Source organism: Pempheris klunzingeri, chromosome 14 (assembly GCF_042242105.1).
Source record: "Pempheris klunzingeri isolate RE-2024b chromosome 14, fPemKlu1.hap1, whole genome shotgun sequence".
Taxonomy (NCBI): Eukaryota; Metazoa; Chordata; class Actinopteri; order Acropomatiformes; family Pempheridae; genus Pempheris; species Pempheris klunzingeri.
The window spans coordinates 4,741,138-4,761,801 of NC_092025.1; the positions used below are offsets into that span (position 1 = coordinate 4,741,138).

Genomic DNA, 20,664 nt, shown 5'->3' on the forward strand with positions numbered 1-20,664 from the left:
TATATTGTATGCCCTTTCAAACAAGGCAAGCCACTGGCGAGTAAACTGTACATAGTGGATATATTGTGTCGTGCTGGAACAGCTGAGTCTGCTCAGGACATCAGGGCTCAGTCTGAGATAGCTTTATTCAGGACTCCTGGCTCTCTGGAAGCTGGCTTAGGATGGTCCTTGTTGTCCTGTGTAAGTGTTTTTTAAACTGTATCCCTGTAGCCGTTGTTCACTCATGATTTCACCAGCTCAGAAACATCTCCTGTGGAAGACTTAAAAGGCAGGGTCTGCAGCTTATCTTACAAACAAAGTTTTTTCTTTATATTTGTTGAAATGCTTTATTGACGGCCTGAGAGCAGTCAGTAAATGAAATGATGGTTTGACGAAAAGAAAAAAGAGATCCCATGTCTGTGGCTGTCACGGTCCAATCACGTCAGTCTGACCTGTCACATTCTGTCTACGTCTAGCTACTCTTGCTGGTTTCTACAGAGTCACAGACCCTGCCTTTAAGTGTCTCACATAGCTTAGAGGGGCTCAGCCACGACTGGAGCTATTTATACAGCTTTCTGTTGAACCAGAGGCTCCACCGCTGACAGTCCACCTGAGACCAGGCTGACGTCACCGATGGCAGATACTCCACACTGGGTTCATAATCACTAAGCTTAAAAGTTTACATTTTCATACCTAACATTTAAAGGCCCACAACTTTTCAAGTCTGTCTTAAAACAATAGTCAGTGGCCCATATGATCACTGAAATAGATTTACCTTGCTGTCATCATTGCTCCAGTTCATAGTGGCCATTAAGAGATCCCATCCTCTGGAGCTTTCAGTGGAAGTGATGGGGCAGCAGCAAGTTCAAATCAACAGGGGATCTTCGAAAGTTGGTACAAAATTCCTGCTTTGTGTTATTGTCCCTCCACTGCAGCTCAACGGGAAAACAGATATTGCGTAGAAATAGTGTGACTCGGTACCACAGGGTCTACCAAACTACAAATCCTGTCATTATTATCAAACCTCTCTCATTAAGACTTTGGACCAGCAGGCTTGAGGAGAACAAGCCATCTGAAAAAAATCACTTCTTCGGGTCCTTTATGACTCCATGATGTCGCTTACACAACATCTGTTATTTAATCGCATTTCTACAACATATAAGTTCACGTCGCCTTCACGTTCTGCCTTCACTCTGTTTCAGCCTTTTCTACCAGATATTTTTATATAATATTGGTCCTTCATTCTTTATTCCCATTCTTCACTGACCTGTTATTAGTTTCAAAAGACAAAAAAGTGTTTTAGTATTAAATCTAATCACTACTTTAACTGCCCTCTCTTCTCCAAATCTACACAGTGCTATGAACATCAAATGTCTCTCTCACCATAATATTCCCATCCATCCTAACACAGTCACAACATACTACATCACTCAAATAAAATATGCTCTGTAAATGACGTTTTAATCAAAGTTATATTTTCAATAATAAATAATTCTGTGCTTTTGTGCCCTCTAGCAATTTAAGTAGCAAAATATAGTGTTACATCTCTGTTGCCAATAGCAGCTTTCTCCCTTTACTTGTCATTGTCAATGCAACAGCTGGAGGAGCAATGTCTGCTTTTAAATAAAAAACAAAAACAAAACAAAACATGAAAATCTTACAGTGAATACATTTTGCTGACACATCCTCTCTGTCAGGTCAGAGAAAGAAAAACAGTAAATCAAGGAAGAAACAACGACGGAAATAAATACAAAGCAAAACTGTGTTCAGATGCAAAATCAGACAAAACATTAAACTTCAGATGATTACTTGCTAGCTGCTGCAGTGTGAGGGGAGGGTGAGGGGGTCGTAGTTGGAATATCTGCTGTCCTTCCTATGTTAGCGAAGCAAAGAAATCTGCACTGCGTATTCCACCCCCACTTTGCTGTCGATGTGGACACACACCCCACGTGTATTTAGTTTTCATTTCATTTCTTTTTACTTTTTGTTCAAATAAAAATCAACAAATATACAAAGGGTTCATGTTCGAAGACCTAAACTTTCCTAACACTTTGTGGTATACATTCAGGAACATTCATGTTGAGTGAAAAATGAAGCAATAACCAAACAAAGAGAAAATGAAATTAAAAAAAACAAATCATATTCACAATAATTGTTTCTGAAGACTATTCATCGCCATACAGTTATCATATGTTACAACTTATTACTAGTTTCTAGCAGTCCAGACTCCCTTCCAGGGTGATGAGTTATTATAGTTTCTCCTTTGAGGGGATCCAGATATAGGGTCCTGAATGTTCCTCTATGACCTGTTTGCAGTGGTTATAAATGTCCTCTAAGGTGTCTCCTTGAACCAGGGCTGCAAAGCAAAGGGAACTCTTTATGTACTGTGGAACAGGTACATCAGATTGAAACCATCACAGCCACACATGCACCTTTTCACTCATAGCTGTCAGATGTTACAAACCCTATTGTACCTGCACTGTCCTGACCTCTAATGGTACAATACCCCCCCCCCCCCCCCCCCCCTTATTAGAATCATAAATAAACATCCTTTCATGCACTACTGTTGATTATCTAACAAAACTGATGTGGTCAACGAGTGTTGTTACATTAACTGACACATCCAGCATGTCTACATGAGATTTCTGGTGTCTGCATGCAGCAGTCAGCAGTCTTAAATCAGCAGTGATGTTTAATCAAGGTTGTGCTTGTGAGCTCTTCTACTGTGTTTGAGCAGTGACGGACAAGCTGAATATCCTGGTTTCTCCAGTATTTGTGCTTTTATTAGTATCCTACCTGTGAAGAATTCCCCAAACTCCTGCTCCAGCTTCATAGCCCTGTCAAATGTCTTCTTGGCTTGTTCCTCTGTCAGTCTCTTATTCATGTCCCTGCTCAGGGCAAAGGACAAAAACATCACACACACGTGATTCTGTGTCCCATTTAAGGGCAATACATTCACGTACACACACACACACACACTACAATGTAGTTAGAGGCAGACAGGACAATGTGTGTTCATTCATCTACAGCGCTGGTCAGCAACTTATCAAAATTATTTGTTTATCCACCACAACTTACAAAAATACATTCATAAACACATAGTGTGTTATAAATCATTACATGTTTATGTGTCACCATAATTGCAAATTGAGAATAAAAAAACCAAAAACATGAACACACCTGGTGCAGGCAGGCACACCAGCAGGGTTAACAAAATCATTATAGCATTATAGCTAATTACAATATTAGCATTATATGACATTATGACATAAAACAAAACGTACAGTAATACGTAGGCTAGTGGAAGGTCATAGTATTACAAAAATAAGTGTTATTAAAGCAGGATTTTATGAGCCGTTTGCAATAACAGACTAAATGGACACTTACATTAACGAGTCGATAGACTTAGGTTTTATGAAGATGGCGATGGGATAGAGTTGTGCTACTTGTAGTCGTTTGATGGCATTTCCAGACACATCCAGAATGCAGTGTTTACCCTGAGACAGAGGGCACATGTGTCACTCAAAACCACGGCAACTCTGCTCTCTAAAATAAAACTCATATGGTGTAAAAGTCCTAAACAGCATCAAGTACAACTTCCGCTCAGAGAAACATGTTCAGGCTTTTGTGTCCTTTGGCACAGAACTTACAGACCAGCTGCACAGTGTACTTTAGACTACAGGAAGAGAACTTCACATTTCTATATTTACAGCTTAGCTTCTATGTGGTGCAGCCAATAAGCAGCTTTCATCAACAAGTGAAGCGTCTCACCCTTTCAGCCACATATTTCACAGACTGGACACTGGTTCCATACAGATTATCATTGTACTGTCCCGCCTCAATGAACTTGTGCTCTTGGATGTCCTTCTCCATCTGCTCTCTGGACATCACAAAGTGGTAGTCTCGCCCGTCCACCTCGTAGTCCCTCCTCTGCCGAGTAGTATCTTTGGTTCAAGGAGGACAAAAAGCTCCTTACAACTCAGTAACTCACATGCTACAACAACACCAGTGAACATGTTCCTTCTTTTCCTCACTGAAGACCTCACTCTAGTCTATAAAACACTAAGCAAAGCCCTCCAGTAGTTTTAAATCTGGGCCCTATGTTGTCACATGTTTTGGGTTTAAAAATGACTAGTAGCCAAAGTATCGCACTATTCAAACCCACAAGACTCCATTGAGAAAAACAGCAACTTTAATGCAGAGCACTAGTTTGTTGGCTGCTTCTATTGCTGAGTTTGTTTGTGTTGCACAAATATTTTGTTGATCCAAACTAATCTTTTAAAACACCAAAAGCAAAACAACTGATCAAGCCAGCAAAAGACCAGCAATTCACATGTAAAATACCTGTTATGGTCTAAATCGTCTGGTGGCTTTTAACTGAGCGACATAATGGCTGTTTGTGCTTAAAGGTCCCATATTGTGCTCTCCTTCAAGTCATACTACCAAAACAGGTTTACATGGTTTAATGTGCAAAAAACACTCGCTTAATATGGGACCTTTAACTCAAAAGGATCTCACAGGTCTATCTCTGTAGGGATCCTGTCTGTCATGTCAGTGGACATACTTTAATTGGGTGAAATCACCCAGAAGGATTACATTACAGCCGCTGTAACATGTTCGCTGCCCGTTCATGACCGCTGGCTGAGGCGATTTACTGGGCCACAGCTCTCAGTTAGCTTCTTTCTCATACCACTGATACTGTTAGGGCCAATGCCTCTTAAATTTTATATCACATGTATCGATAAAACTGGCTCTTTCCTCACAAATACAATGACGTTACATATATTTATTCAATACAGCACCCTGCTGCAGTATTGTGCAGTAAAAACATCTCACCTAGTGGCAAAATAACCACAGTGCACATTTACCTTTAAAGATATTCATACACGTTTAAGCGCTTGTCCTGAAATTTGCACAAATGAGCAAATGGGGAAAGGAGACTTTTTTTGTTTTTCTGGATAAACAGGAAATAAACTTGGTTGTAATTTTATTAATTTCATAATACGTGGACAGGAAGTGGAGTTCTTGCAAAAAGGGAATTCCTAATTGTACACTGTAAGCATACAATGTGTTAGAACATTTTTGTGCAAATTTCATTGGATATCTTTAAAAGATGTCTGAAAATAAATGCCTCTACAAAGCTAGGAAGTGTACAACTACCTGATTCAAATAAAGACAACACTAGTGTCCCCAACACTCTACACAAACAGTAATTCAGGTAAAGGGGTGACAGAATCAACTCAGCTTGTCCGCTCACTTACCTTGGTGCCCTGAGCTGTTGGCAGCTTTATATGGTTTAAAAGGTATATTGAAACAAAAGAAATGGGTAAATCAAAACATGCAAAATAAAAAGTGCTTCGGCTGATGAAGAACACACACACATGCACAGAGGAATGAGCTGATCCTGTTCGGATGAGTCAAAATGGAGTTCATGAGCTGGAGTCAAACACACACCAGAAACAAACAGTAACTTAAGCGTGTACATCACTGTGGCTGCTTCACATGTGCGTGAAGTGAACCATCTTTCTCGTTCATGTAGAGAACATCAGAGAACACTAGTGGGATGACAGGGTGATGCTGGTGTGCAATGAAACTAGAAACATCACACTCAATATGACCATGGTCGTGACTGATGAAGTAGCAGGTCAACATATCAATAAACACAGACAATGATGTCGATGTCATCATGTCATGTGACAGCCTGAATACGATCTGTAATTCAACATTTTTGGTTTTTCCACTGCTGTCAATGAACAATTCAAAATGTATTCCTGCTCTTATTTCATTCACTACTTACGTGGCACACAAGACCCAAACTTGTCTGGGAACTCTGATATCAGGTCATCATTGATTCTGTCCTTCATCGGTCCGAGGATTATGACAGGTCTGGCATAATGAACTGGAGGGGGAAAGAATAGACTGACTACATTTCTCGAAGGTTTCTTTACAAAATGACACTTCAGCAACATGGATCGTGGATTATGGATGAAAGGAAACCTTTGTGAGGTTATTTTTTAGCTGTGTTGTGTGTAGGGGAGCTTTACCTCTTGTTTGTATGCAAATGTGCATTAGCAGGTACGTGTATATTTATATATCTAACAGAAGTATGAATAACAAATATGGATAACAAGTTTAGGACAAAAGTGGACACTGTTGTCCCTCTGCTGTCTTCTGATAGAAGAAAACTACCAACTAAACAGTTCTCTATGTGAAGTATTAGGAAAACTAAAATATATGCTTTGGCTTGATATGAACTCTTTTTTGTGGCACAGTGGGCCACCTGATAACTGGAAACGGTTACAGTGGATGCTGTGAGATCATCCTTATTTCTAATGTGAGGTTTTATCTTCTACATTTTTCTGATCTTCACTGAAGGGGTGCAGCTGCTGAATAGACTATTAAGAAATAAACCGCATTTGTTTAACAAAGTGACATAGCTAAAGCATATTGTATTATATTCCATTGTTGTGGATGAGGATATACAAAAACATCAGCTAAATACTAGATTTATATGGTAGATTGTTTAGCATAGTTACTTATGGTAAATATGGTCCACACACCCTCCAGTCTGTCTCACAAAAAGCTCCAGATAAACATGTTAGCCTCCTTCTGTATGAGCATTTAGATATCGTGTATCTCGTTTAGCAGAAAGTGACAACTTACTTTCTTGCCGCATCACTGATTCATACGACAGAATCACGTCCTCTTGACTCCCTGGTGGGTACATATGACAAATGTTATTATTTTGTCATAAAGTAATCGAACACATGCTCATCACTGACATAAAAAAACCTGCCATATTTGGCCCAAAGCCACATGCATGGCAGCACACGCCACAGAACATTTCTGCTGTTTTTGCCTGTCATCAGAAAGTCTACAGCTCACACTAAATAGATGAATCTCATGGAAAACTCTCACATTTCAAATTGAACTGAATAATTAACCAATATTTCATTTGCTTTTAACCATGTACTGATCATTTTAACTATCAATATTGACAAAAAGATGAGAAGAAGTCAGGTTAAAGTACCGTGACTTAAACAGTTAGCCTGTGTTTTTGTAACGTGGCCGTGTGATGCTCTGCCTCAGCTCATGATGTGTTTAAGAGTACTTACTATGGTTTCAATTAGAAATGCTGACATGTTTTCTCACTCTGTATCGAGTGAAATAAAAGAGGAATCTCTAAAGTATTCCACCTCCAAGAAAATGCTGCTGGGGACAACCTGGACGAGTGGGTAAGAGCTCCTGGTGCCAAATTCATTTTTCCCGTAAGTCAGTATGAGTGTATGTGCCTGTGTCCCAAATGACTGAAATGTTTACACCAACAGCAAACAACACATTAGAACGGACTCTCCAAAGACGCAACTGTGAATTCTACTTCAAACTGACATGCTCAAAAGCAAAGACAAAACATTTTAGTTGTTTATGCCGGCGTCATGCAAACATGCATTAAACATAATAAACATCCAAAGAAGGGGGTCAGTCAGGGATGCAATTATAAAAACCTCTTAGGTCTATTCCGCATTCCAGTGTCAGTGTGGGAGACTGGCTGTGGTGGCTCACACAGCACAGGCAGAGCCCCTGTGCTGCTCCACCCAGTCACACCAAAGTGTTTGGAGCCATGGAACCGTCACTGCACTGCCATCTTTACAGGCCTGAGCTCTCACAGTCATCATAGAAACACACATGAGTCACGCCATGCGCCACTGAAGACGACAAAGACTGGATGGTTAAAGCTGGAAGATTAACTTAACTTGAATCTACTGGAGAGTATAAGTATCAGGAAGATTTTTTTATTTTTTGCATTTCAAAAATAAAATTGCCGTGTTAAGAAATACTGGCCTGGCCCTAATAGGGTACAATTTGAATCAGCCTCTTTTAAGCGAATTCATTAAATTGTTAAGACAACACATCTCGTCCTCTTCAGACTACAAACAAAAGATCGGTGGTGCACAAACTAAAAGAAAAACTGGTAAATCAGAAAGAAACCCTTACATGACTTTTATGCTCAGTACTCTTAAATCTAAAAAACAAACAGTGTTCTATAAAACCTTTTGGCGTTTTAACATAAAACAAACCAAAACTAGAAGTGAAACCCAAAGGCCCCCCTCAGTTGGGTGACCCTGCTCCGCCCCGTGTGACAGAGGCTACTCACTGCAGACTGAAGCAGCACAAATGCAGCATGCAACAGTGCAGGCAAGAGAAACACATTCAGACAGGAAACATGACAAGGAGGCTGTTGTTGGGAAATGAGGGGGGGGGGGGGCAACTTACTGAATGTCTTTGTCCCATACCCATCATCACCTATCCCCAGGATGTCCTATTGGCCGTCCAAAGAGAGCCAGAACAGAAGAAAGAGAGGAAGGGGACAGCCGCAACATAAGCAAAAGGTCGAAGGTAGTGAGAGGAGGGAGCTGTGCGCCCACACGTCTGTCTCTGTCCCGACCCTGAGCAGCCAGCAGGGGGAGGCACTAACACAACAACCAACCGGCTGAGATCGAACCAAAATGATCTCTGAAGGGAAACTGGGTCGTCCACTATCACCATATGGGGACATATCACATGAAAATGAACAGCATTGACCTGGTCTCTGCCCTGCTGACTGATCAGCATCTGAGCCAGAACATCTCTGACTGTGATCCAACAGAAAGAGAAAGAAAACACCGACAACCGCGAGTGATCATGAGAAGAAGCAGGAAAGGCGTCCACGAAGCCTCTGCCCCTGAAACAGACCTGTGTTAATCCCCCGTCAGCCTACATGTGACCTGCACCGGCTCTCTGCATGGTAATACATGTGTGTCTGCGAGCTTACTTACGGTCTGAATCACTGCCATCCTGCTCACCCTCTTTGTTCTTGTAGAATGGGAACTTTCGTGTAAAGATGAAATTCTTTTTACGTTTGTCATTGAATGACTGTGAGGGGAGAGAGAGCATGGGGCAAACAGGTATATTTGTCACAGTCATGCAGACAAAACAACTGTTCGCAGAAAGTGGGACATCAAGAAGTGAAACTCACAGTGAAAACTGAATATTTGTCTGTAAATTTGTCCTAAATAACTGGATGAAAAATGCTGGTTTGATGGAACAGCAGCTCCACGTCTGCCCAGTAACAAAGACTGATTTGAATAAAAGCAGGGGCTTGTTTCTTTCTCATCTTGTGACTTCATTTGGTAAAATACTTGCCCTATCATCGCTAGTAAAGCAAAACTAACCTAAATGTATCCTCTAATTCACGCTCATCACATATTATTGAAAGATACATTGTCTCAGGCCTATTCATAAAGGAAGAAACTATTTTCTTTTAGTTTCTCTTAAACCAATTTGAAACCAGGGAGTTTAAAATGTGTGCTCTCATTGTCTCATTGTTCACTCTTATATAATTAAAGCAGAAACTTTATTCTTTTAGCTGTTATTTTATTCTCTGAATCGGTGAAACTTTAGCAACAGCTAACAAAAATCTACACAGAGCCCAGTCATCTACAAAAGGAGCGTAAGAGAAGACGTCATTTGGTCCATCTGGGAGAATAACAGTGTCGGCCCCAGCACTACTTGATGTGCCACAGTTGCATTAGAGGCATTCAAAGTAAAAGCAGGGTGAGAAAAGAGTTACTGAGATCATGCTATGACAGAAGAAACATAACCGGGGTTTAGTCATAGAGGAGGATGTCATAAGCACATAAAAACTCATGCAGTGATGGAGAGAAAAGATGGATCTCGTAAGGATGAGACTATAATGAATATGCTGCCTATCTCATCATTTGAAGACCACATGCCGCTGACGTCTAATCTTTGTAGAACTACTGTTTCGAGGCTCTGTGTGACTCATGCTGGAGTGTAGTAACGGTCCTAACTTCAAACACTTCGTCCTAAAGGTCATGCTTGTTACATCTGCTTTATACAATAGATGTGTTGGAGGGTGAACGTTTGACAGCTGCTACGCTAAAAGCTGGTAGAATATCCTTTATTACTATTTAAAATAGTTGTGTGAATGAAATATCTGTACAATAAGTGATATACTAGATAAAAAGTATCAAATCTACTGGATCAAATTTGACAACTGGAGGATAAAAATCAATCACAGTGCAGCCTAACAAAGGAAACTGCCCATATTTCTGTCATCACGTGACTTTGAGATATTTGGGGCTGTGGCTCACAGATGTGTTTGATGGAAGTGTAAATGGAGGAACATTCACATGATGAAACTGGATGATCAGTGAAGTCAGTCTGACTTTGCAGATTGAGTTATGAATGGACTCTGAGCTACAGATAAAAGTAACATTTGGTTACATCGGAGCTTCACTGTGAAATCATCAAATTACTGGGGTCATCTTAATTGCCACTTTGCAGCTCTCATAAAGGAACTTACCCCTTTCGAATCAAATGACCCTGGCTTGGCATTGAATTTCACAGTCTTTAGACGCGCCCGCTCTTTCCTTTCCACCCTGCCGAGCAAACAGCCATGTCAGCCAAGTCTCAAACACTTAAATATGTCTTTTTTCCTCAGTTATTGCTGGAAACTACGCATGCAGACGAATATCAACATGTTGTTAATGAGATATGTACTGGGTTCACCTTAACACATGCCAGATGCAGTGTTAAGCACTGTGCCTGGTGGTCAAGAAGAATGAAATAGAAGGAGATTCACGTACGTCAGGATGGTTCTATGAGCTCTGGATGACCACCAGAGTTCTTCTCTGAACACCTTAATGATGAAACACCTTTAATGACTTGGGCTTATGTACACTACGTCCCACACCTTGGTCACCCCAGGTCACGTGAATTTGCTGATATTAAGTACATGAGACAGATAATGTCCAGTGTTAAGCACTGGCTCCGATGGTCATCCAGAGTTCATAGAGTTTACTTTTGTAACCCTCCAAATCGGGCTTCAAGAATTTCCCCAGCCAGAAGCGGGTCTATCTCCACGGCTCACCGTCTCTTGCTGGGGATGACACCCATTTCCTCGCTGTCCCCATGTGGGGTGACGCGACGGGCCTGCCACCACTCATCATCTGAGGCATTGATGACGTGGAGGATGTCCCCGTACCTGAAGCTGAGCCCTTGGCTGGGGAGGCCGCTGTCCTTTGACCTCTCATAGTCAAACAGAGCCCTATTTAGAGGAAGATAGCAGGATTATCAGGATTAGTATTTCATGTTTTTCACCGTCACACCTCCATGTGGGATCATTTCTAATTGAGAAGAGAGAAACTAGAAGCACAGCTTTACCAGGTCAGAGAGAATAGTTACTGCTGGTCCATGGGGGTTACTATAATAAGAAATGTTCCTGTGTTTCAGTCACAGATCTCAAACCTGATTTTGCAGGAACATCTCTGTGTGTAATCTTTACATTAATTAAATCTACACTTTGTTATAGAAAGAAAAAGCTCGAGTGACATTATTCTCCTCAGTCATTTGTGTGAAAAGTAAACAGCAAAACCCTGTTAAAACACGGAATTTATCTAAATACTCCGCTGTGCCTGGAATGAATCAGTGCAGACATCGCATGGAAGAAATCTGGGGCATGGAATGGATAGCTTTTTATTTTCTTGTCCATACAAAACTAGGGTAAAATCCAAAAAAGACCAACCTCACATAGAGCGATCTCTTTTGATTGGTTCGCAGGGATCCTGACCCAGAGCTCATGCTGTGGTTCATCATCTGTTCCCGCAGGTCATGGATTTTGGCCTCAAAGCGCCCGTACTCTGCAAGACAAGATTAGAACGGATCAAGACCGACAGCCAGGTCTGCATCCAGACTCCAGCACGTCCCGGGAAAGTGGACGTCAAACCTGACGATGCTACTGAGACTGAAAGTGTCCCCTATTAAAAAATGAAATATCAAATGTTATTTGAATTCTTGACTAGTCTCACCACAGTGAAAGTAAAAGGGCATGCTGATAAAGAAAGGATGCATGCTCAAGGAAAACCTGCCAATGTAATTTGCTGCCAACTTGTCACCTGTACTTTAAGGTAAGGGATGGTAACCTTAACTCTAACCCTTTTGTAGTTGTCAAACTAAAACAATTCCAGCCTTTCTGTTTCACTTGCTCTAAAGGGCACTGCTGCCGCCAGTGCATTTATTTTATTTGTATTTTTCCTTTATGTACCACTGTCTACATCTAGATAATACATGCCAAACTGTATGTAATGAATATCTTTTTGAAATTTATTTGAATAATCTTTATCTTTAAGTGACACTGAGCCAAACTTAACTGTGACATGACTTTCAATTCATACAGCAGTTATAAAATCAACGGCGTAACAAAAGACTCCAGAGGAAATCCTCCAGCTAACCTCAGATGTTCGGTCTTTTATTCACACCGATGCACTTAGTTTGAACCACTGAGACTTTGGACCAGAAACATCTGAAGCCACAAACTGAATCGCTCTTGGCAAAGTAAAAGAGGATGTCAGGATGTGAAAACCCGTCACTGTGTTGACAAGTATGCTTTTCCTGACAGTGCAGTTACCACGAGGATGACAAAACTGATAAGTTGAGGCATGGCTGGCAAATCTGTCACTTAAAGACGATCGGCCGGTAAATAGACATGACATGTTCTGTCATGGCACAACCAACCACTGACTGCACAGCCTGTATTCTACGAGTCAAGGCATGACTAGATAAGAGAGATATATTAGAAATATAGCGGAAATACAAATTACATTTGCTTCAGTATTATCCAAGAAAATCTGTTTTCCAGCTCTTATTGTCATTACAGTTGCAGTTAAACTGCCACACCTGCATCAGACTCGTCCACGCTTTCAGTGATACTGGTGCCTCTTCATCATCTCATAAGTTAAGCTAAAGAAATAACAAGGCTGAGTCTAGAGGTGAGAAGATCTCCTCTCATACTGGATAAGTGGACAACAACAAAATCAGCAAAATCAAAAAATCACAACTTTTACACACACAAATGTCTACGCTATTTTTTAAAAAACTTATCCTCCTCTTGTTTTCTCTGCCTCAGGAATAGGTCTCACCTACCTGTCTGCATGTTCACTTTGATGTTAATCTTCTACTGCTGCTTTCTTATATTGTGTTCCCCCTGCACTCCTAAGCTCTGCTCTCTTCACACAGTCCACTTCTGTGACTGTGCTGAGAGCGGCACTAAGCAGAAAAAGAGAAACACCTCTCTCTCCTGTGGCAGCGCAGGGGCGGAGACAAACAGGATGAGTGTTTTTAAACCGGTGCTTCTTCGCTTTAGGGCTCTGTGATTTACTAGATAATTCCTCCCCATCGTGCATATACCTGATCATCTGAACGCCATAAAGCTAAGAGACACATTAGAGAGGAAGTTCCTTAGATGGCTTTGAGTTTTGTTTGGCTTAAGCTACTCCACACACACACACACACACACACACACACACACACACACACAGACACACTAAAAAACTCTGATCTACAAATGACATTGAACATGTTGGCAACCACTGATGAAGATTGATAAATGCTGTGTGTTAGTTACACTGAAGATCTTTTAAAATGTGTTAGTAGGAGACTTTTGAGGGGATATGAGGGAATATCCACAAGCATCAGCTTTGTGTGAAGGCATTTCATCATTGCTTGTTTTGCGATAGTACACCATCTTACACACAGTCTATATGGCTACTGAGATAACTTGTCTTGTTTTCTAAATCCCTAAACAAAGGTGACTTCACCCCTGTACTTTTTCAGCTCCAGTGTTTCCAGTGTTATAGGGGCACCCTGGCACTCAGAGCCCTCTGCCTGTGGTAGAACTCTCTTGAATGAATATGCTAAGAATATGACTTGTGCTTTAGAAAGGAAGACGTATTGAAAACTGTAAAAGCTCATGTTCATCCCCGGTGTTTATAATATCATTTTGGATCCTTTTGCTGAGGCTACGTTGAGCATATTCATTGCTAACACCTTTGCCAGCACCCAGTGGAGGTGAATAGGATTACAGTTTTTGGCTTCAAAGCAACGACAACTTATACTTGTTAAAAGATATATAGTGATACGTCTATCTAGAGACAATGCCCTGGTTACTCTGTCTTGGATAATTCAGAGCCATCACTGTGGACAGTCTTCACAGTTATCTATCCTTGTTAAAACAGCTCCCAGTGAAAACTGTTGTCAGCTGAAGTGACCATTAACACATAAAGCTGAGTTTAATATTACCCCCAGACAGGATGTTTCTGATGTAGTGAAACAAAATAAACTCATGTACTGACAATGACCTCCTCAAAACACAGCACACTTAAAAAGGTTAAAAATACATTTTCAAAGAGGAAGAAGACGGGACACTGTCTGATGGGTCAGGGCCTGGGAGCACAGGGGCAAACGGTAAAGTCAGGAGGGTTGAAAAGTGCATGTGCAGGGGAGGAGTGAGGTTGGGAGAGAGAAGGATCGGGTGTGCTTCAGTGGGTCAAACGCTCGGTGAAGAGGAGTGAACAGACTGTCTGTGATCACATTCACACAGTGACTCTCACTTAGCCGAGCCCTGGTGAATGATGCTAAAGCTCAGAGCAGCCACACGTGCCAACGGCACAAACCTGGTGCAGGAGAATGGGCCCGTCGCGGTGAACATAGAGCAAGCTCTGATGGGTAAGAAGAGAAAGCAGTTAGTCGTAGAGGGGTTTAGAGCCCACTGAGCCAGCATTAAGACGTCATCTCAGACGAGAAAGAAGTAACCAGCTGGATAAGTGAGATCTGAGAATCCTTGTAACCTTGGTTTCCTACTCTGAAACAAAAATCGGAAAACGAAAAATGGGGCTTTTTTTAGACTATCAATGTGTGTAACAATGGTTTAAAAAACAGAAAATTAACTGTTTCCCTTTTAATTGTGTCCTTATAGTAGAATTTTGTCTTGTTTCCCTATTACAGATATTCATAAAATCAATCAAACATGAAACATCCAGTTTCCATCGCACAAAATGCAACACTGGGGCACTTTTAAACTATCTCTGTTATCAAAAGCCGAAGCAGAAGCATTCATTGTCGACATTTTTAGCTATTATTTGTAGCCAGAGTAGCAGCAGGCTGGGGCAAGAAAACTCCTGTACCTTCCCACTTACTGTGTGAGAGGATGCTCATTGTTAGAAGCTTTTACCAGTTGGCATATTTTTAACCCAGTGACCAATATCGCTCTGGGCACTGCCAGGCCTATTCCACCCTTCTATTAGTAACTGTGAAAGAAAACTCTCCTTTCAAGCCAACAACATGTTACCATTAACCTTTGTCATCAGTGGCTACTGTTGACACACTATTGGATGTGATCAGTAACACAGGATGTGCAATCATTTTACAGCCAATTCATGTTGAACTTGGTAAGTTTAAAGTTTTAGAAAAGACATGGCGGTGGATAGGTTATTATGTCTGATAAAAGTTGGGAGACGACCCCACATATTGTAGGCAGACATATTGCACTTCTTTATATTCTGTGTGGGACAATCTTCTTATTTATAGACTGGACACAGCCTGCATAGAGCTGAGCTGTAGTGTTGAAGCTGTTGAAGCAATAATATTATCCCCAGACGTTTCTTATCAAGAAAAATGAAATTTGCAAATGAAAAAACTCTTGTTACTAACTTCTTATCCACTCCACAAGCATTTCAGGTAAGAAAATGCTTTTCAACAAAAGCCTAGTTTTTTATTTTTGTTTCAGAAAAGGAAATTGGTTGAGGTACCTGGTACATGGGAGCATTCTATCAAATTCATTCTATGAATCCCTTCATCATTTCTAAGGTGACATAATGTATAAAGAAGTCAACAGATGAAACCTTTTGACGTCTTGAATGTTGACTGTTAGGTTGTAGATCTAAGAGAAAATGACCTTGACGCAGAGCTCTGGGTATGAGGGTCTGGACAGTTTGGCACCACTCAGACACTGAGAGGTCTCTGGCCATGAGTCACTGACTCTGCCACCCTTCAGTAAACAGTGCTGCTATTGACCTTAATCAGAGAAGGCATGCCACCACTCAAAGCTGTCTGATCCACTGCATGTTCACTTAGAGCAGGTTGGCAGACAGTCTTTGGTAGATTTGAATTAGCCTGAACATGTCCTGGATGGGTTATTAAAATTTACATGCTGATGCTACAGGGCAAAAAAAAGACAAGTAGAACGTTGTTTGTTGAATCAGATGATATCATTTCCTTAACCCTCTTCAGAAACGCTGCTTAAGGAAGAAAACTTCCAGTTGTGTCTTGTCCTGCTACATTTAATGCAGGACACATAACTGCCCCACTAAAGGATAATAAAGTAATGTAATTCATATTAACACCTGAAACTAATCAGCTCCACTAATGCCTCAATAAAAACTGCTTCCCATTACCACCCATTCAACAGACTGGGGAAATGCATAGAAGCAGGCTTAAGCACGCGTTTCTCTGTTTGTTCAGACATCTGATCTTCAGACAAGAAGTTCTGTTACAGTCAGTCAAACAATCGAAGAGTCCATTCAGTGTTAGAATCCTTGCAATCATGTGCTGTGCAGTGAAGGAACAGAAGAGTTAAACCCACAGACAGAATGTTTCTCATAGACCCACCATCACTGTTAAGTTGCAGACTGGTGAAGCTGTCACAGCAGAGACACACAGGTGACTGACCACACTGTTGCCCATAAAGTTGGAATAATTGTTCAATACCCCCAATTTTGTTAAAGCCTGAATACACAGTTTGCAAAGGTTCATTGTGGTTTAACCCCTTGAAGGTCCTCAGAAATAATCACGTTAAAGATCCTTACACACATAAATGTGTATGCATAAAAACAAGCCATAAAAATGTTAAAAATCTTTCTTTTTTTTTAAATTTTTTTAAATAGTTTTTTAGACCAGCATCAGCCCTAATCATACATATCAAATTTTAATTAGTTTTTAAAAAAATTAACCCTTAAATTGCCATGTTTTTGTCATGATGCGCATCATTTTATGGTCTAAAATACACAAAAAATACATGAAAAAAATTGAGAACTCTGAAAAATTCACCATCTTGCAAAATTATAAGCAATATGCATGAAAAACTGATAAAATATGCTAAAAATAAAAATCATAACACACTAGAAAGTGCTGAAGACCCTCAAAGGGTTAAGTTTCACTGTGATATGTTTGGAAGAGTTTGATCAATAAAGTTGAGAAGATATAAACTTTATTTATCAAGAATAAATCACATTGTCACAATCATTTCGTGAGAAGAGGTAAAAAACATTTTATTCCAACTTTATGGGCAAGAGTGTATTTAAATGTTTAACATAAAATCCACAGTTTTCCTGCAATTTTATGATGGAATCCTGACGGTACAGTAAAGTATGTTGGCATCACACTATTCATGTGGGCTCCTGCCTTGTCCCAGATCCTGTGTATGGGCCATTTCCAACAAACACAGCGTGAAATGTCAAATATTGTCATTTTGCTCTTTATCTTTCAATTCTGGTGTTAATTCTTTGTTTTACCATATACACAGTACCTTGGCCTCATTATTACCAAGCCCTCAGCGGGCAGGAGAGACCTACCTAAGCATTGTCCTGTGCATGTTTGTGCTGTTATGCAGACGTTTACACCACAGGAGTGCTCTGCTGTGCTTGCTTGTGCTGACTCACCTTCTGGTCTGTACTGGGCAATGATGGTGACCACCTGTCCAGCTCCTTTCAATGCTGCTGCTGCTTGTTCATGTGTGGCTCCTCGTAGGTCAATGCCATTCACCTGTTTAACGACAAGGAACATTTTGGTTTTACTGGACCCAGTGCAATGACCTGCATCACAAATGATGTATACTTTATCAACACCAGTGCAGACACATGGTATCCTTTTAACCCTTTCATGCATGAATTATGATAACCTCAGTCAGAAGTGTTTTTATTCATCTTTAGGCTGAAAAACAAGGTTTGAACTTTATTTTTTTTCAACCCATATTTTATAAAGATTTATTTATATGTCCAGTAGTTGAAATATAGCTAGTGATGCATGATGTACAATTCATTGGACATGTGATTAATCATAATTTCCTCCCAATATAAAATCAATACTTGGAAAATTTACCAATTGCATGACTCCTTAGATGTTACTTGATGTCACCATATTTTTCTTACCTGGTCTCTTTTTATAGAAGGTTTGAACAGAAAAAAAATGAGCAACCTGGTGTTTCTGGCTATCTGTCGGCCATCTTGGTTTAACTCTTTTTTTTTTCACTTGCAATGGCTTGCCACTGGGTAGCAGTGTATGAGATGATGCAATAGCATCCACTGTAGTGGCTGATGTGCAACTCTGCCATCAAAACTCATGCTTATGCAAGAAAACAGCTTTTGAATAGCTGTACACTGTAGTGACCTCTATGCATGACAATGGAAGGACACTATAGGTGTGAATTCATTCATTTCATTATAAATGATCTGTTTCAGTGCTAATGTGTAATCTGGCCAAATGTTCAGGGCTGATGTTCAAATAAAGAAATTTCATTGAGGCATCTTGTGAGAATAATAAATGATCTGTTATGATCCTACATGCAAGTCAGTACTGTGGAAAGTCCCCCAAAACATTTCAGGAGAGTTTCAGTGCATCTAAACATCTGAAGATGCTTCTGTAACACATTAATGGAATATTTCATTGGTGAATTTAATTCTGATATTTGAAGACACTGGCTACACTGTTCTTCTCTTCACCTTTGTCACATTACCACAAGGGCTGCTCAAACTAGATCAACTTTCATATAACATGAAGAAGGACGGGCTCTGTTTAACTCGTATTAAAGTGGTTCTCTCAAAGAGAGAAATCCAAGGATGTCTCGTTTTGTGTGTTGCTTTATCCAAGTGGACAAACGTATTTTCACACTGTATCTCCGACACACCTGTCCCCTCACCGCTGGTGCACTGTCCTTCAGCGTTGGGGCGACTGAACAGTAGCAACAGACAAAGAGCCCCAGGGATGAGTACGAAAATAGCTGGATGTGTAGTGTGTGTACAGACAGACGAGTGTGTGGTCAGTAGGTGGGAGAGACAGAGGAAGTTATTGTTAGATTTCAAAACTAGGCCACTGGTGGAATATTAACTGCCTGCTTTCATCAGCGTAGACCGAGGTGCTGATTGGACGCAAATGAACAGCCAGACAGTGCCAGGTTGATTTAACAATCTGCGGCTGTAAAATACCACAACACCCCAATGAAATGAGACTGTGTAATCTGCGTTTGCACAGTGAGGTGTTAGAGTGGGAGGCAAACTATTACAATTAACTATAATGAGGCAGAACAATCACTTCCTCCCAGCTCCTGGCCAACTGTGACGTCTGTTCATCATCTCAGTAAGTCATCATGCATACATTCATTTTTTGCTAGTTGTTATACAGCACTTGTTAATTGCTGTGAGCAAGTCTAAGATCATAAGGCCGCTGCTTTCACACTGGTATAAGCTGACTACTGATTATTTGGATGTTGCAATGAGCAAGTCACTTAATCCGTTCAATAATTCACCATCACATTTTGTCCAAAAGGGTATTATCATTTCCCCACAGTGAAAAGCTGCTCAGGAAAAGTAAAACATCACCACATCACTCTGCAGGTTACATTCTCTTCCAGTCTAAATAATCACACTGCTCTGAGGTACAGATGACAGTAACAATAATGTGTGAGTGTGGATTTCCCTCGGAAGAAAAAATGGAACCAAATCTAGGATGAACTAACCACGATCAGATGACTAAAAAACTGAGAAGACTTCTGTGGACCAGCTTATGAATATCTGGACTTTATTACACATTCATTCAATTAGACACAAGGTGTCTTTAAGTGTCAGCAGTAAGTAACTAGTATGTAGCACAGACACACTACACCTCTGTGGTAATACTGGAGAAACACTGCAGGAACAGACCAGGTTCTTCTGTGTGGCCCTGAAAGTGAATCTAGGCCAGTAGGACTATTAAACTGTCTATTAATGTGCTGGGAACACACAGGCTCAACAAGAACTGACCATTTTAAAAGCAGATCTGTACTTGTGACACCCGGCTGCCCACCTTACTTCAAGTGGTGAGCCCTTCTGACATACAGACTTCTATCATGTAGCATTTGGATGAAAGCAGCTTGTATTTTGAGTTATCAATTCAAATTACAAACTACATCTACATGCTCCCCCGGTTCACATCATGAGAAACAACCAAATATGTTACCGTCGCTATGCAGACGACACTTATCACTAGGGACAACTTATCAGACAATCGATTTCAAAGCACTACTGCGGGTTTATAAAGCGCTGATCTGCTGCTTTGCTACGAACCATCCAGAGCTCTCAGATGGTCTGGTTCAGGTCTGCTTTCTCCAAACTAAACAATGTTCAGTTTTAAAGCGCCACGCATCTGGAAAATTGCAGAGCTGCAGAACTCATAGTTCTTTATTAAGTCTGAAGACCTTTCTGTTTGCAGCTGCCTTTCATTAAAACAAATACTTTCTACTTTCTTTGCATTTTATTGCACTTTTTATTATTGTAATTTTCTACCTATCTTATTCTATTTAGTTTTATTTTCTATTGTCTATGCTTTTTATTGTAAATAAATGTTCTTTTATAGTGTTTTTCTTTTGCATTCTGTCCCAACGCTTTAATGTTTAATATAAAGCACTTTGACTTGCCTTGTTGTTTGAATGTGCCTTTGCTTTTAAAAGTTATTATTCTATTACTAATTACTATACTAATACTACACTATTCAAGAGGCCACACATTTCTATAACTATAAGGAAATGTGTTGCAACAT

General features: G+C 40.4%; 1 protein-coding gene across 1 annotated transcript in view; it reads right to left on the reverse strand.

The window, feature by feature from the left end:
* Window positions 1-1,431: 1,431 nt before the first annotated feature.
* Window positions 1,432-20,664, reverse strand: part of dlg2 (discs, large homolog 2 (Drosophila)) — a 166,485-nt gene continuing 147,252 nt past the window's right edge. Inside the window, exons 18-30 of the mRNA XM_070843077.1 lie at window positions 17,535-17,637; window positions 14,493-14,537; window positions 11,567-11,681; window positions 10,913-11,089; window positions 10,346-10,421; window positions 8,796-8,892; window positions 6,643-6,693; window positions 5,777-5,878; window positions 5,241-5,264; window positions 3,751-3,923; window positions 3,367-3,476; window positions 2,776-2,867; window positions 1,432-2,335 (exon numbers count right to left, since the gene is read on the reverse strand). Of these exons, the coding sequence (XP_070699178.1) occupies window positions 2,229-2,335; window positions 2,776-2,867; window positions 3,367-3,476; window positions 3,751-3,923; window positions 5,241-5,264; window positions 5,777-5,878; window positions 6,643-6,693; window positions 8,796-8,892; window positions 10,346-10,421; window positions 10,913-11,089; window positions 11,567-11,681; window positions 14,493-14,537; window positions 17,535-17,637 (1,272 nt within the window). The 3' untranslated portion in view covers window positions 1,432-2,228. The remainder of the gene's footprint in view (window positions 2,336-2,775; window positions 2,868-3,366; window positions 3,477-3,750; window positions 3,924-5,240; window positions 5,265-5,776; window positions 5,879-6,642; window positions 6,694-8,795; window positions 8,893-10,345; window positions 10,422-10,912; window positions 11,090-11,566; window positions 11,682-14,492; window positions 14,538-17,534; window positions 17,638-20,664) is intronic.